The following is a 16,199-nucleotide window of genomic DNA, read 5'->3' on the forward strand; positions in this document are numbered from 1 at the left end:
AGGAAGAAGGTATAGAGTTTTAGAGATGGTTAGACACAAATGAAGACATGAGACTATTCAACGAAACAAAATTCGTTTTTAACATGGATTTGAATTTTTCTGTAGAGCCTATAACCGTATGTACACAGTAATCATAAATATGATGATAAATACTGGTCGAAGTCGAAATTACGGTTTGGGTTGAACAAGGAGAAGTATGACAGGACCTGTCATGAATCAAACTTGTTTGGCTGTATGTCCCGAATAATCAAATGTTTGTGACTGAAAAACGGGGAGCAGATATTAGAGAGTTCAGATCAGGTCAGGGTAATACCTAATACAGGACTTGAGGTATATATAACTAAACTTAATGTGAAACATATATGTGACCGAGTTTTAATTTGCTTTCAGAATAAAACGTGATTATTGTATATTGTTAACTCTGGTATATACAAGACTGTTGTAGCATTGGAAGTAAGTATTCAACATAAATAGCACAAGCAAGTGTAGTGTACAATAGGTACTAATAAATTATCAGGAGCACGTCCCGTCCAGTCGAGCTCCTGGAAGAAAATGGGGAAAAAGAAATCAACTGCGGAATTGCTAATGATGAATTCCGAGAGCGTGAAAGCAAGGCCCAGTTGATTGCGATCTCCAACGTATTGATAAGGTATGGATAGTAGGAACAAAGATGTACAGCAATTGATCACATTTATAAAGGCGTTACAAATCTTTTTGATGTCTACAATATTTAATACATTCAGCAAAAAGTCTCTTAATTTGCGTTTAAAGGGCGAAGGAAGAGATCGTTCCAGCATCTGGGCCCGCATCGTCTTTTTCGCGAAAATATTGTTCGAGCACGTGGAAGATGAAATGCACCGCGAAGGATAGCTGTGAATGTCTTTTCTTCCAAAGCTACGGAACTCATTGCATTTCGTGAGCAATGACCTGATTAGCTCTTGCATTTGTTCTGGCATAATCAAATTCACAAGCGCTGGTTTCCGGCTTTGGCATTTTTGTCTAGTGTAATCATAATTATATTCACCGTACGTACGTTGATTTCAGGCTTGGCAAGGAACAACTACTCGCCTCTTTCAGTTCTATTTAGAATCTACTGAAATTCGTTCTGCGCGTACTGAAGTTTTGATACTTATAATGTATTGTGTATTAAAAAGTGGCAGTCATTGGCAATCATACCGTGAGGGGTTACTGATGAGTTCTGAATTCGTATTCATGTTCGGATGAGCCTCGGACATGCAGTTGTAAAGCAATCATTACAAGTACACGCGGTCGAAGTGGTTATCTCGTAATATTGTCGTGCTCCAGTTGGGAATAACAGCAAAATCAACCAGTCATCACGAGGTCATTCCAGACTGAACGATGAATGAATACTTAAATCCATTAAAACAAAAAAATATTTCATTATCCTCGTCGTTGTTGTTATTGTTGTGAGGTATTCTGCCCTACTTTGGCAAAAGGAAGCAAGTGACATACCATCTGAATTTGAGTTATTGATGTTTTCATAATTCACATAATGAGCTCTTCTTCCAGGCCAAATTTCATGCAGAAACACTCATCCTACTAAGAGATATGTTAGATAGGACATGCATGATAGTCCATTGACATCAGTGTAAATGACAGACACATTTTGTTCTTTTACGAGAAATGTCACTTTTGTCACTTGCTTCCTTATGCCAAAGTAGGGCAGTATTATAAGGTCTACTTTCTCTCATATTTTTCGTACGTACATACAGCGCTGAACCAGAGACATTTATGACATCACAGACAGGAAAGAATATTCATACTCTCTGCCATAACACGCGAAGGGAAAATCTAATAGCAAGGAGGAAACACTTGAGAAAATATCAGTCCTGTTTCTGAACTTCACGGCATAGGTTTTACACAGAGTACCAAGGTGATGATGTTTACAGTCTTTTGTTATAGGCAGAGTTGGAACCAGGTGCGAATAATGGTGTGTAACAATAGTGTTCACTGAATACGACATTCGAACCAGGTGAGGTTATTCAAAACCAGTTTCCTTGACGATGAATGGCTATGATATCATGTACACTTTGGTATTCTATACGCGGTATGAAATGTATATCTGCCCACGAGAGATTGATTGATAGATAGTTAGAGAGAGAGGGGGGGGGGGAGGGGAGGGAGAGGTGATGGCTCTTTTTGTCTTTGTTCGGCAGGGTACACACTTTAAAGATATTCAGTATACTGCGCAGAACAACCCAACGTGTAGTAAACCGCAGGGGTGTTTACACCATCACAAATACATGAAGTGTTTGGACAACATAATATTACTTATCCTTCAATTCAAGGTGATGATCTACCAACATACAGAGACTCCAACCCAAAGCACCTTCTGATCTGGAGATTCTCCCGCCTGAAACCCCAAGCAAACGGGAGATTCCAAGTTGATGTGTGCGAAGCGCAAAGTTCCCATGAGGGTTCTAGATGCTCTCTGGTGCTATCTAAGGCTTATTTTTTCAACATACAATAGCAAATAAGTAAGAAGTCCTTTCCAACGGGAGACACAGAGTTGGAGTCTCTGAACATAGCTATGCTGTTTCTTTCTTTGACCTCAAGGTAGGAAACTAAGAATTCAACATCAACAACAACGATGACGACAATATGAAATTTAAGCTGAATTATGTATTTATTTTGGAGCAAGCGCCATGAGCGCCTGACTTGGCGGATACCGGCGCTATACAAGACTTCATCATCATCATCATATATTCAGTGAACTACGCTGAAATGTCTGGAATAAAAGGAACGAGTGTATTATTACCCCCCCCCCCCCTTCCTACGATGACTGATTATACAGACTAATGTCCTCCCTTTTTGTTGCCGTATATACATTAATACAACGTTTCCGGAAGCGCACTTCTGGTGCACTATTTCCGTATGAAGGTCCGAGTGTGGAAAAGGGAAGAATCTGTATTTGGACTTATGGATATTTTCTGGCCTCGGAAATCAGAACCATCCGATATACACGTTCCTTTCATTGTTTTATTTTTTCTGTTTTGATGAGACTGCAATTCCGGATAGGTTGGACAAAATCTCGATCCATTTCAATTCATTACCGAAAAATTAAAGCAAAACATTCTAATGCATAAATCTAAATACTCCTATACATACTATAGGCCCTAGTATAATCTCCAAGTTAAAACTTTCTTAACCTGTGTCACTGATGCTGATTTTCAACATCATTTTTTTATCCTATATATTCAATATATATTCAAAGTTTATTTCATTTTTCGACAAAACATATAAGTCACACTTCTTTTGACAACAGAGAATAAGGTAAACAAAACATTATGTATCAAAAGAATGTACAACAATTGAGAACCTTATCGTAATTATACATTGTAGTAAAAAAGAAGCAGAAGTGATCGAAATGAAGTACATGTATAACTTTGCTTAAAGTGTGAAAAATGGAGAGACCCACTAAAAAGACAGAGCTTGTAGAATGTGGGCCCCTCTGTAATAATAACATCAATGGGAAGATCAGTTGAAGCATCTTCGTAAATTTGTGGGCCTAAGGATTTCATCATGATAATATACGCAGTGACGAGATCATTTTCAAGTTAAAGGGACTGTACAGTACTGGTTGAGGTGGGGATTCATGTTTTGAACATTCCTAAGTGAGATATTGAGAAACCTCTTATGAAATGTGAAAGAACATGTGATTTTAAGAAGGATTCAACGTTTATTTGATGAAAACTGGTTTTCAAATGGCTGAGATATCCGAAAAAAGTGATAATAATAAAAGGCGACAGGACACGCCTTTTATTAGGATCTCTTTGTTTCACCTTGTTTTTGGATATCTCAGCCCTTTCAAAACCGATTTTCATCAAATACACTTTTGATACCCCTTAGAATTGCATGCTCTTTGACATCTCATCGAGTGGTTTCTGAATATCTCGCAAAACGTTAAAAGCTAAATCCTCACCTCGACCAGAACTGTACACATGAAGTGTGCACATGAGGCTAGTAATGACAAGCTACATCTCGGTAGTAAAATAGCAAAAACAGAAATTAAAAAAATTATTGTGGTTGTTGTTGTTAAAGTCCGAGTAGTTTTACCTGGACCAGACACGAACCCCATTGTGTCAATAGACGTGGTGGCGCGATTCTAGCAGCAGAAGGATGCAATGTAACTTGTAAGGGTGCACGTACGTCGCAAGTTATAAAGGCCTACCATGTAAACAGGTGGTCAAGAATCTAGACGAAGTGCGAATCTGTGGGATTTGAGCACCCTTTGCAGAAAGCCAGCTAGCAGCATGCTTAGCTTCACCCATCCCATGCTTCACCGAACTTCCACTTAGGGTTGTTGAAGACGCATGGGATTCATGGATGTATTCTTTGTATTATTGCCAACCAATGCCTTGGAGAATGTTATAAGCCTACCTCACAACCCAGCGCGAGTCAAGGTGTCTGAAACGGGGACTTACGTGAACTAGAAAGGTGAGAAGTCAGGAGAATGTGTGGGTGGATGACGGGAAATGAAGCCTAAACTAACACTAACCTCACATTTCAGTCGTAATGTAAACCATGGTGTTCCTACACCATGATGTTCCAACCACGTCTCGATCGCGACCGCGGGGCATATCTATGCACGCTCCAGTACCTATGTCTTTACCCTCAGATTCAGGGGTACACGTGAATGCATGCATGCATGCATGGCGATGTGTGCAGACGTATAGAAAATACCCATTAAGTTGTTCATTACGTTTGGACCATCTTTAGATTACCATACCAGTGTTTGTTACAGGTGGTGTAGTCGGCTAGTCTTATATCGTTTTACTGACCAGCTTTCATTCATTCAGATTTCAAAATGAACGTCCCTACTAAATCACGTTGTCCCCACCCCACCCCCACCCCCACTATAAACCATGTTTTCATTTGCCTTTTTACGTTGTTTACTCTATACACGGCCCTATCGCTGTACACAGTGTCACGGCAGGTCGCAGGGCGTATTGTCTGGTCGGGCTAGTTGTTTATATAGTACGATTTTATTGTTGTTGTTGGGGGGGGGGGGGGAATAAAGGAGCAAAATGAGACTAAACCTCACCAGATGTGGTATCCTATCGTTATAGTAATACATTGTATGTCATGCCCAGCTCCCAGATTTCTTAGATGTGTGTTTTGGGTGTTTTTTTTATCTTTTTGTTCTTGATGCATCTGCTTTTCTGCTGTTGAATAAACCAGCCGGGTTGTAACGCAAACAGTGCTCTTATTCACAACACTCGTGTTTCTATTTTACCGTATGAATGACAGGTTGCATATAAGCCTATACCCAAGAGGCTATACAACATGGAGTCAACCGCACTCTTGTCGAGCCCGTGGTTCTTACTGACCATCATCACGGTCATCCTCTCAGCAATATGGATTCTGGCCAGCCGGACATGGACTCGAGTCAATCTACCTCCCGGACCCGCCAGCTGGCCCCTGATCGGCACCATACCGACTTTAGTTAGGTATGATATTTATACCGTGATGGTCTACTTTATAAACATAATAGGCGTATATAATATCATTCACAGCGAGAAAGTATGAGGCGTCTCAACATCATTTTTACTGCTAACGGTGCCTTGGCATCATTAGTATAAGGGAGCAAATGAAGGGCAGGGATGACGATGTCGAGATACCGAGATGACGATGCAGGGGGGTCACCAGCTGTTTTCAAGGGGGTGCGTTTATATTTCTGGTTTCACTTCCGGGTTTGATCAGCTAACAAGAAAAAAAAAGCCTCTTGCCCGCGCGCATGTCACCTCCGAGACCATAGAGATTTATCATCATTATTATTATTTAAGTGCGTGCATACTAAAACTTTTTGTAGGGTGTGGAGGGGGATGGTTTCGCACCAACGCATCCCCCCCCCCCCCCCCGTGACGCCCATGCGATACATCCAGTGACGGGGCTATGTTTTACTTATTTATGATTAGATTTTGATTTATCATGGGGACATTGTCTATTGTGTAGCACAATGGCGATAAAGGCTGAGATAGGCCGAAAGATCGGCAAAATAAAAAGTCCGGAAAAACGATGTCATCGGATGTTTCGCCCATTATTCGTTCATGTATTTTCACCAAACGTACATCAATACATTTAGCGCTGTAAATGATATTTCTTGGCAGAATATTATTGTATACGCTGTTAAATGGGTTTTAGCTAATGCTGAAGTCTATGCTTGTACTATGAACTTACTATCTATACTCCCAGGTGTTTTTTTTTTCTATGAATAACTTGCACCCTTCATATGAATATTTCTGAAGAGTATACTACGGAAGACAGTGCAATAGATCTAACCGTTCAAAAAAAATTGTCAGATTTCATTTTCATTAGACAATATCAAAGAAAAAAACCTTGTAGAAGACTTCACCTCATACACAGATGGTGCTTTCAATCCACTCGTCCGTACATCGCATGGAAGGTAAAAGAGTTTAGATGTAAAAGCAAGATTTTATGACGCAATCGGGATGACCATACACACGCAGTATAGCAAGTTTGTCTTTTAGAAGAATTTAAAACAATCAATACAATGTATTGATACGATGTATATACATTTAGGATCTTCACATGACATTGTGGATATCTATACTACTCCTTCAATCATATCGTACGAATGTATATTGTATGAATGTGTACGTGATTCGAGAAGCAAATCGAAATAAAACGCTACCAATCCTGACTGCGAGTGGGAAAACACGCCAAGATGACATTAGAGCTTATCGATAATTGGTCGAATTATTACATCATCTAATATCGTGCATAAAATCTGATTTTTTTCTTCCAAATGCAATTTTCTGTCATCAACCTCGCTGCTTCGATGATGTAATCTGCTATAGTGACATCGCTTACCTGTTTTATTCGTCTAATTGTGTGTTTGTTTTCTTTTTTTCTTTCAATTAACGTGATGCAGCTCTAAACTGTCACCTCTGAACTTGCTGACCGCATTCGCTGAGAAGTACGGCGACATCTACAGGCTGCGCATATTCACGACGGACATCGTCATCCTCAACAGCTACGAGTTGATAAAGGATGCCTTCCAGAATCCAAACATTCAGGATCGACCTCGAATCGTCCCCATTGAGGACTTCTTCGACAGGAGGAATATTGGTGAGATCATAAAAGTTTTCAATAATCTTGGAAAAAGTTTGTAGCCCTTGTAAACTGTACTAATAATGATTATCCTCATCGTGACTATCAATTTGTCTTGTACCCCCGTGCATTCCGACACATTCTCTTGTTCTCACATTCAAGTGTTTGATACGAGTTGACATTGGCGAGCTATAGTTCGACGACGCTAATAAGGCAGAAAATGGTGTTCTGCACATAAGCGAGGTAGCTGTTTCTATTGGTCAACCATGGAGGCTGCGTCGTCATAGCGTTCGCGTCGCAGATCTAAAGCTCGCTAATGGCAAAATCACTAACTGCAGAAGCCTTATTTCCATATAGAGACAGTCACTGTTATCCACTTTCAAGACATTAGTATGCCTTTAGGAAGAGGCAATGGAAATTTTAGGTAATGACACAAGCGTTTAGGTGAAGTCCACGAAAGGTTCATTTTAGCGTCGTCCGAAAGAAGCTTTACTGCACTTTTGCATATGATGTTTCTATAATTATTCTGTCGTATCACTAACTTGCGTTATTATCACTTCACATCAGTATTAACATTGTCATTGTTTTGTTCTGTTCAACTTTTCATGATTTCTCACAGCTGCACTGCTCTTGTCTTTCTCACTATCTCCCTCCTGACAGGTATAGCTGGCTCTTCAGGCAAAGTTTGGAAGGATCATCGTCTGTTTGTCCACAGTGCCTTAAGGAAGCTAAACAGTGGTCCCCGAACGATCGACGACATTATTCACGCTGAGGCTCACACACTTCTCGGGGAGGTGGCCAAAATTCTGGTGACTATACAAATACATGAAGAGATATACCTACATATAGAAAGAAAAAAATAACCTGGATCGTCTGGATCATCTCAAAAATTCTTTTTAATATTATTATCATGATGACGATGATAGCTATCATTGTTATGATTCTTTTCATTGCCACACTCGTTTGGAAGCGTACGTATACAATAATAGCAAGCAAGGAGTAATGTGCAACATTTAAACTATATACGCACAGCATTAAGTTTATGTTCTTGAATTCCTGTGTTGAAATAGTCGTATGGCTGAAGCTCTTTTGTCTTGCCTCTGTGTCGCCTCTCTGGTCAAGCCGGCCGATATTATGTTAAATTCCTCCTGCTTTTTGGCAAAAGGATGGAAAGAAATACTATTATTGTGTGCTCTGTCATGAAATAAACAAGTTCCAGAGTCGTCGGAATTTACAGCCTTTGCATTTATTAGGCCCTGCATTAAACGTGTTTTAATCGCAAAACAAACCAAAGCTATATCGATAGGTAAGCAACCAAGAACTATTATTTTGTCATTTATGCGGTTACTTTGAAAAAAAAAGCATAGGCCAAGATAATGATTTGTCACTTTCGACTAGGGAAATCCAAAGCATTCAGGTTTGATATTGATACATTAGTTTTCTCTCGTATTTCAATGAAGGATCGGCCTCTCAATCCACACAAGCTTTTTAACTGCGCCGTTTCCAACGTGATTTCTGTGCTGCTGTTTGGGAGAAGTTTCAGCTACACAGAGCCTGCCTTCAATCAACTCCAGGAGATCATCAACGAGAACCTCAAGCTAGGTATAGTGGGGTGCAAGTTACTTTTTGGTTCAAATGAAGAGTTTGTTTGCAAAAACCGATAAGTCCATTTTTGAAGATTTTGAAGTACGGTCTCTGTCATAAAGTACAAAATAATACCTTTCAAATGATATATTGGTCACTACATATAAAGGTATATTTTTGAAGTTATGGTCAAAAGAAGCAAAAATTTTCTTATTATTCTCTTTATTTTTCCTGACCTTTAATCGCAAATACACTGTATCTCCATTTGACAAATATGGACTTATCGGTTTTTGCAAACAAACTCTTCAAATTCTTCCAAAAATAACATATTTTGCACACAATATCGTGTAGCCCAAACCATAGCATTCCGATTTTTGACCGGCGCCAAGGAGAGCATTCTTATATGGGGCGACCATATTTGCAAAATCCAAGATGACCGTCATCTCGTTTTAAAGGTAAATAGCAGTTGAAAAGACTAAAGGGGTTACAGGGTTACAATGATAAACAAAATTAGTTTATTTACCACTACTTTTAATTATTTACCGTAAACCCAACACGGTGACCATTATGGTGTGCCGACTTTGGTGCGTTTGGAAGAATTGGAATCAAAAAGTCTGATATCTTGTAACATTATATTATACGTAAGCACATAAGTATATAATAATACAGAGTAGGCACAATGTTAACCTGTCTCAGCAGAACCTGAGTTATCATAAATATTATCTATATATATATATATATATATTATCTATCTATATATATATATATATATATATATATATATATATATATATATATATATATATATATATATATATATATATAATATATATATATATATTAACAGGAAGGAAAGTATCAATTTGACAGGACTGACTTTTTATTTTAAACTGAAAAATATACGAAGAGATGTAGTATTCTAAGTTGTTTCAAGGGTTAAATCATTCTTCTGCTTGCAGCGTCGTAAGCATATTATTTTGTGTTTTTAGCGAAAACTATTCGAGTATATAAGTGGAAAGTGATTCGTATAAATCATTCTCCCGAGCGAGATCATTATAAAATGAACCAAACGGTTTCTTCTGAACATGTATTGTGTTGAAAAGTTGTGGGTAATTCATTCGCCAGGCAAAAGGTTGACATGAAAATCCCATCGTTAAAACCATCGTGATGGGAAATGTAAACAGTATGTGCGAATGCTTCTATAGGTATGTTTCCTCTTAAACTCACTTTTATACTAAGAAAAGAAGCGCCTTGCTTCATAAGAGATGTTAAGGTTGACAATGGGTAAGGAATATCCCGCTCTCCCACAATGGATATCTCGAGTTGGGTCGATAGAATAAAGACTCTCCCTCCAACGAGCAGACAAACACGCATAATGATTTTTATTCTCCTTTTCATGCCATCTTGAGATCTGAAAAAACGCTTCATTCTTCTTCCTCGGTCAACCATGTATTCGGTACTTGGCAGTCTGGTATACGCTGTACCTTTGTTCGACCTATGTATACATTGCCAGTACCACAGACCTTTGATATTAATCATCATAATATTCAAAGGTGTAGAAGTGCCCATTATTATAACAGCATTATATTCATGTGCTGCTATTTGGGCCTTGCTCAATAAGAAGACGGCAGAAATCACTGTACGAAAGTCTGATAAAGCCGCACTTCATTTTCTTTTTCTTTTTTTTTTTAATGCTTTGGGTTTTTTTTTTGCGCCATTGTTAGCAGAACGACACAAAGTCTAACCCCGTAACATCGGATTTTTGTTTTCATCCTGTGTAAAACACAAACACTCGTAATGTAACACCATACACCATATCTTTACACATATCCAAGAATATTTTAAGATAACATCCAAACACCTATTGTTTTTTCCCATCATTGGGCACTCTTAACTTCTCACTGTAGATGTAAATATACATGCATTCTCAAAATGTGATGATTGTGAATCATGTGGGCTGCAGTCGGCAGTACTTTTGGCCACTACGTGCTGGCATTTATTTTTATATAAGAAAAACGAACTAATGGATGGATGATATAAAGCGTAATTTGCGATCTAGGCCTACAGCTAGAAATGAACATCGATTTTTCTGGTCTCTGTCATTGTCCACAGCTGCGTCGGGTGGGATTTTCATCTTCATACCAATCTTAGCAAAAGTTCCTTTCAGCCCGGCCAACAAGATTAAGAAGGGTGTCGAGAATTTCACCCGCGTCATTGAGAAGATCGTCGATGAACATCGGAACCAGCCCGACGAACCCAAGAATCCTCAAGACTTTATTGATCTCTACCTCTCAGAGATTCAGAGAACGAGTCAGGTATACGCCCTACTTTGCTTTGCTTTACTTTGTTCTTGACTAATATTTGTTTATTCAAATTCATGAAATTCTTCCGTCGAGGTGTTTTCATTGCAACTGACTGACAAATTGCCCTACATCGGCGTAAATAAGCACTGAATTTATTAGTGTTTTGTAGTAGCCAAAATAAAATTATATTTACGTCTTCGTTAATGATATTTACGTCGATGTAGGGCAATTTGTCAATCAGTTGCAATAATATTTGTTTGTTTGTTCTGTTTAGTTTGTTTTTGATAGTGTGCGATGTGTGGGTATTTGTGTGGGCGCATTAGGTCCTACTTCCCTTATACCATTTTCAAATTACCCGTGTCATCATTAGTTTCGATTAGAGGAATCGTTGATCGTGGATCTCTGTTTAACCTTTTTCTTTTCTTTTTTAGTAGTTATCATCTCTGTAGAGTAAACAACTGCCTTATCTTAAGTGACGCAGTAAATGTCCTATTTCATTTGAGACATTTTCAGCCAGTCAAGCACCATACGGAACATGAGTAAGTGTGCATTTTATGCAATTCTTCTCTAAATAGGACAGTTCGTCATCATTTGACGAGGTCAACCTCAAAGTTTGCATCGGCGATATGTTCGGTGCCAGCACGGAGACAACAAACGCCTCCCTCAAGTGGAGCATACTCTACATGGTGGCCCATCCAGACGTCCAGACACGAGTACAAGACGAGCTCGATCGAGTCGTTGGTCGAGACAGACTTCCGACGCTCTCCGATCGCCCTAGTCTTCCATTCACAGAAGCAACCTTACAGGAGATCCGGCGTATGGGACTAGCATCCCCTCTCGGCGTAGCCCACAGGTGTGGGGCAGACACAAAGGTGGATGGCTATGACATTCGTGCGGGAACGCTTGTTGTATCCAACATGTGGAGAGTCGCTAGAGACAGCCGAGTTTGGGACATCCCAGACGAGTTCAGGCCAGAGCGATTCCTCAGTGACAGCGGTGAATGCATCAAACCGGAAGAATTGATTCCATTCTGTACAGGTGGTTAGGCCTTTACCTTTCTTGTTGGTTGCTGTTTTTTTATTCTGAATTTGTCGTTAGTGTTTCCAGATCCCAGCAGCATTTTTTTTAAACCCATTTGAAAAAAAAAATCACGGCAGCGAGAAACTACCGAAAATACACTTGTAGCCTATACACGTAGATATCATTCCCCTTGTACAATTTTGTGGGATGGAATATGTCAAAATGTGATGTAAATGTACAGTCGACTTGTTTGGAAAAATTAATCGAAATTTGTTTATAGTTAATGGGTTTCCTCTTTGCTGAAGTCACGGCATTGAAAGAACCAAAAGAAGAAAAAAAAAAACTATTTTAAAGTGTTTCAGTGACAGTTTTAATCAAGGACATCGCGTCCAGAACTCTGGGTCCAGAAGTTTTGGAATTAGTCACGTTTATTGATGCTGTAGAGATACCAAACCAGGAGGTGTCAAACATGAGCGTCCTTATAATGTCACTAGCTGTAGCGATATAAGATCCAACAAGAAGTTTCCTGATAATGAACCTTGTTGTTGTTTGTTTGTTTGTTTTTCAATAGGTAAACGAACCTGCATTGGAGAGTCTGTGGCTCGGAAGCAGATGTTCGTCTTCTTTACCAATCTCCTGCATCGATTCACATTCAGGAGAGTGGAAGAATCGTCCTCCCCTTTATCACTCGAGGGCCGTCTAGGATTTGTCTATGACACTCCAGTCTTCCAAGTTCGGGTGTGCGCTCGCACAATGTGAAGATTTCATTGTGATTACCAGTGTTGCGTATTCTCTTCTGTACCATTTGCAAAGACTGTCTTTCTGTAAAAAACTTAATGGTTGTTATTACGTGCGTGGACGTCTTTTTTCCCGTAATTCTATGGGTAGATCTCTTCCATTCAGCACTTGTCACAGGCTATGGGCCTATGTCTCTTCACACGTCTCGACTGTCTAAGTTGCAATGCACACGCACACACACAAACAAGCACGCACACACACGCACACGCACACTAGGAGTATTATACAGACAAAGTAAACCTTCCTCGTTCCAATTGTCACTCGTTTTGCCATAATGATTATGGTTCCGCCTATATACCATACACATGCGTACCCATTCACTCAGTACTGTATTCCGAATGCATGGACCCATTGAAACCTGAGTGTGCCTATTAGTATAAGGAGAAAATGTAAGTTTCTTCACCATTCTATTGTCAACACTGGAGTACTAAATATGACTTGCCATTTATAAGCCTATGAATTTGCTAATGTTACTTTTGTGAATTTGAACCTTTTTGACCATTATAGATACATTGATCTCAATGAAAGGTTCTAGCCAAAATAGTGAGCTCATAGCATCTATGCTTTTGATATTCGTTGGAATATCAGTAAAACCACTGTGATGTGGTTAAAAGCCGCTCATACTGTAGCTTGAAAGGAACTATGTAATGCAAATGCATGTTAACTTGTATTGATTAATGATGCCATCAACATCACATAGTATCTATAAATAGTGTGATAGTACATGTATTATATTTTGATTTTTTTTTACTATTTTTATTCAGATCACTTGGATGCCCCCCCCCCAAAAAAAAAACAAAAAAACCTTCCAAACAAGATTATGCATGTCAATGAAGACAATCATCTGTCAATAATTGCTTATGTGCATAAATGTACTACATTATGATTAATAAAGGAGATTCGAATGCAACTATAAATAGACTAAGCATGACTTGCAGGTTCCCATGTTATTAACTGATTAAAAAAGACCTTGAAGGGAAATATCAGGGCCTACAAGTAGTAATGCTTAGTCAAGTTTAGGGAAAGGTGCATGCTATGCATTCCAAATAGTACTTTATTTATACCAGTATTATTTGCAGATGATATCACCGACAAAATCTTGGTTGGGGAGGTTTTTTTCTTTTTTTCTTTCTTTTTTGCGAATCCAAATAATCTAAAGAGAAATAGTATAGAAAAATTGTTGTGAAACATAATAATTATGACATAATAAAAAGTTAAGATATTCTTCTGGCCACTAGTGATGATCAGGGTACAATGTAATATGAATCAGTATGCATATTAAGTGAATGCATCTGCATTGCATAGTTCCTTTAAGAATTTCATATACGAGTACATGCCAAATTTTCGTTTAATACGGGTACAGTGAATCTCGCATCGTTCATTTGCTCTTGCCCTGTTGAATAATAACGTTGTCTTCTTTGATTGTTGATGGTCACGTAGTGCTTTAACTCTGTATTATAGGCCGGGATATGTATAGGTAGATCATAGAGTGGGGGGGGGGGGGGGGGGGGGGGAGGCTCTCCTAAAATGAAAGAGCAACGTCAACACTGTTCGAATGGCTTTGCGCTGACAGCAAAACTATAAGTCAGATAACTCAAAGTTTATATACAATAATCATGATGTGTGTAAAAGCTGATGAATATTGATGTGCATGCATTAAAAATAATGAAGACACAGTGTCATGAACGAAGAGAATCCCTGCTACAAGCTTTGTTTGTTTATTTGTTTGTTTGTTTGTTTTTGATCCTACAACTTTTTTTTTATCAATGCCTGGTTACAATGTATTGTTCTATATGATGTCTATTTTCAAGATATTCAGAATTATTTGTTTTCAATTGTTTTATAGGTCTGAATCATTTAGGATAAATTACAAGCCAAACCAAACAGGAATGCATAAATGCACTGCAGCCTCCAAATACATTTCTCAACAATATGCACGGACTCTCATCGGACGATATGAATATATTTATCTTCAAATCACAAACTCTTTACCTATATACCACTGAAATACTGATGTCACATCCAATTATGATTAAGCAGACACATTGAATTGAATTTAATCAATAGAAACATATCATCGATATTTACCTGGATACTATGTACCTCACTATAGAGTTCAGTTAAAAATGAAAGAAGAATACTGTGTACATGTTATTTTCCTTATATACTACTAAACAAAACCTCACAAACTATATAGACATCTATTAATTTTGAAGGCGCATCTGCCGAAGATGAAAGTTTGTTTGCTTCTTCTTGTTGTTGTTGTTTAAATTATTGCTATTGTTGTGTTTAGTTGTACTCGCACAGATCATGACTGTTATCTATTGATAATCATGTGCTTGCATAGGCCCTATGCATAATCTTCATCATTCCAATCTGTTCAGTTCCGCCAGGCAGGCCCGTAACAGGGGGGGGGGGGAGGGGAGGGATGTTCAGGATTCAAAACCCCCGTTTGCCAGCAGCCCCCCCCCCCCCCAAAAAAAAAAAAAAAAAAAAAAATGGAAGAAATAAAAGGAAAAAAATAAGTCCCCCCCCCCCCCCCGTTTGAAAAAAAAAGAAGGTGGCTTGCCATAGTGGCACCAGAAATTTGTCCTGACGCCTTTTATTTTTTTTATTTATTTATTTATTTTTTTTTTTGGGGGGGGGGGGAGGGGGGCTTGTCAGCTGATCAAACCCGGAAGTGGTCCACCTTTTCTGATTCTGACCCCCCCCCCCCCCATAAAAATCCTAGTTCTATATGGGCCTCCTATATAGGCCCTATACAGACTTCGTGCGGTTATGTGTATCATGTGAATTTTCAATCACAGGTGCTTTCACAAATTTCGCTCCGAACCACTGATTTTGTTTAAAACAGTGATGTACATAAACTTGGTAATAAAACAAGCTGATGAACATAATTATACCCCCCCCCCTCTTTCATTCTCGAAATTTCCTTCCATCCCCACACCTACAGACCAGCTCACACATTCACACACATCCTTACACACATTTTTTGCACATGCACAAGATATAACGCACACGCACACACACACACACACACACACACACCCACGCGATACACCCCTCTCTCATTCTTTGACAATGATTGTTTCCATCACAATTCAAGTATATAGGGCCTACTATGAAAATATTGTATTCTATTATAGTATGTATTTTCAAGAGTGTGTGAGGGGTTCATAATCATTAATTTATAACATGTCATTGCGCCTGAATGTGGCAATTTCAATCGTAGAAATAAAAAAAACAAACAAACGTAAATGTATACAGTATGTGATTTCCAGAACGGATAGAGAAACAGAAATTCACATTGCAGTCAAAGACACTATACACCGCATGGATACCGTACATAGTAGGCTACTCATCCCGTATTGTGTAGTCCTACCTATAGATCGCTTCAAG

General features: G+C 38.8%; 1 protein-coding gene across 1 annotated transcript; it reads left to right on the forward strand.

Annotated features, from left to right (window-relative positions):
* The first annotated feature begins 5,307 nt into the window (after positions 1-5,307).
* On the forward strand, positions 5,308-12,761 carry LOC139715909 (cytochrome P450 2U1-like). Its single transcript, XM_071627461.1, has 7 exons — positions 5,308-5,471; positions 6,917-7,113; positions 7,756-7,904; positions 8,556-8,697; positions 10,792-10,994; positions 11,558-12,020; positions 12,574-12,761. The coding sequence occupies exons 1-7, from the start codon at positions 5,308-5,310 to the stop codon at positions 12,759-12,761; spliced, it is 1,506 nt and encodes a 501-aa protein (XP_071483562.1).
* Positions 12,762-16,199: the final 3,438 nt, after the last annotated feature.

The sequence above is a fragment of the Diadema antillarum genome, unplaced genomic scaffold (assembly GCF_040938485.1).
Source record: "Diadema antillarum isolate AM-2024a unplaced genomic scaffold, OU_Dant_1.0 scf00000057, whole genome shotgun sequence".
NCBI lineage: Eukaryota > Metazoa > Echinodermata > Echinoidea > Diadematoida > Diadematidae > Diadema > Diadema antillarum.

Coding starts and splice junctions, on each gene's coding strand:
- LOC139715909 (XM_071627461.1), top strand. CDS start 5,308: ATGGAGTCAACCGCACTCTTGTCGAGCCCGTGGTTCTTACTGACCATC. Junction 7,114..7,755: donor CTTCGACAGGAGGAATATTG/GTGAGATCATAA, acceptor CCCTCCTGACAG/GTATAGCTGGCTCTTCAGGC. Junction 10,995..11,557: donor AGATTCAGAGAACGAGTCAG/GTATACGCCCTA, acceptor TTCTCTAAATAG/GACAGTTCGTCATCATTTGA.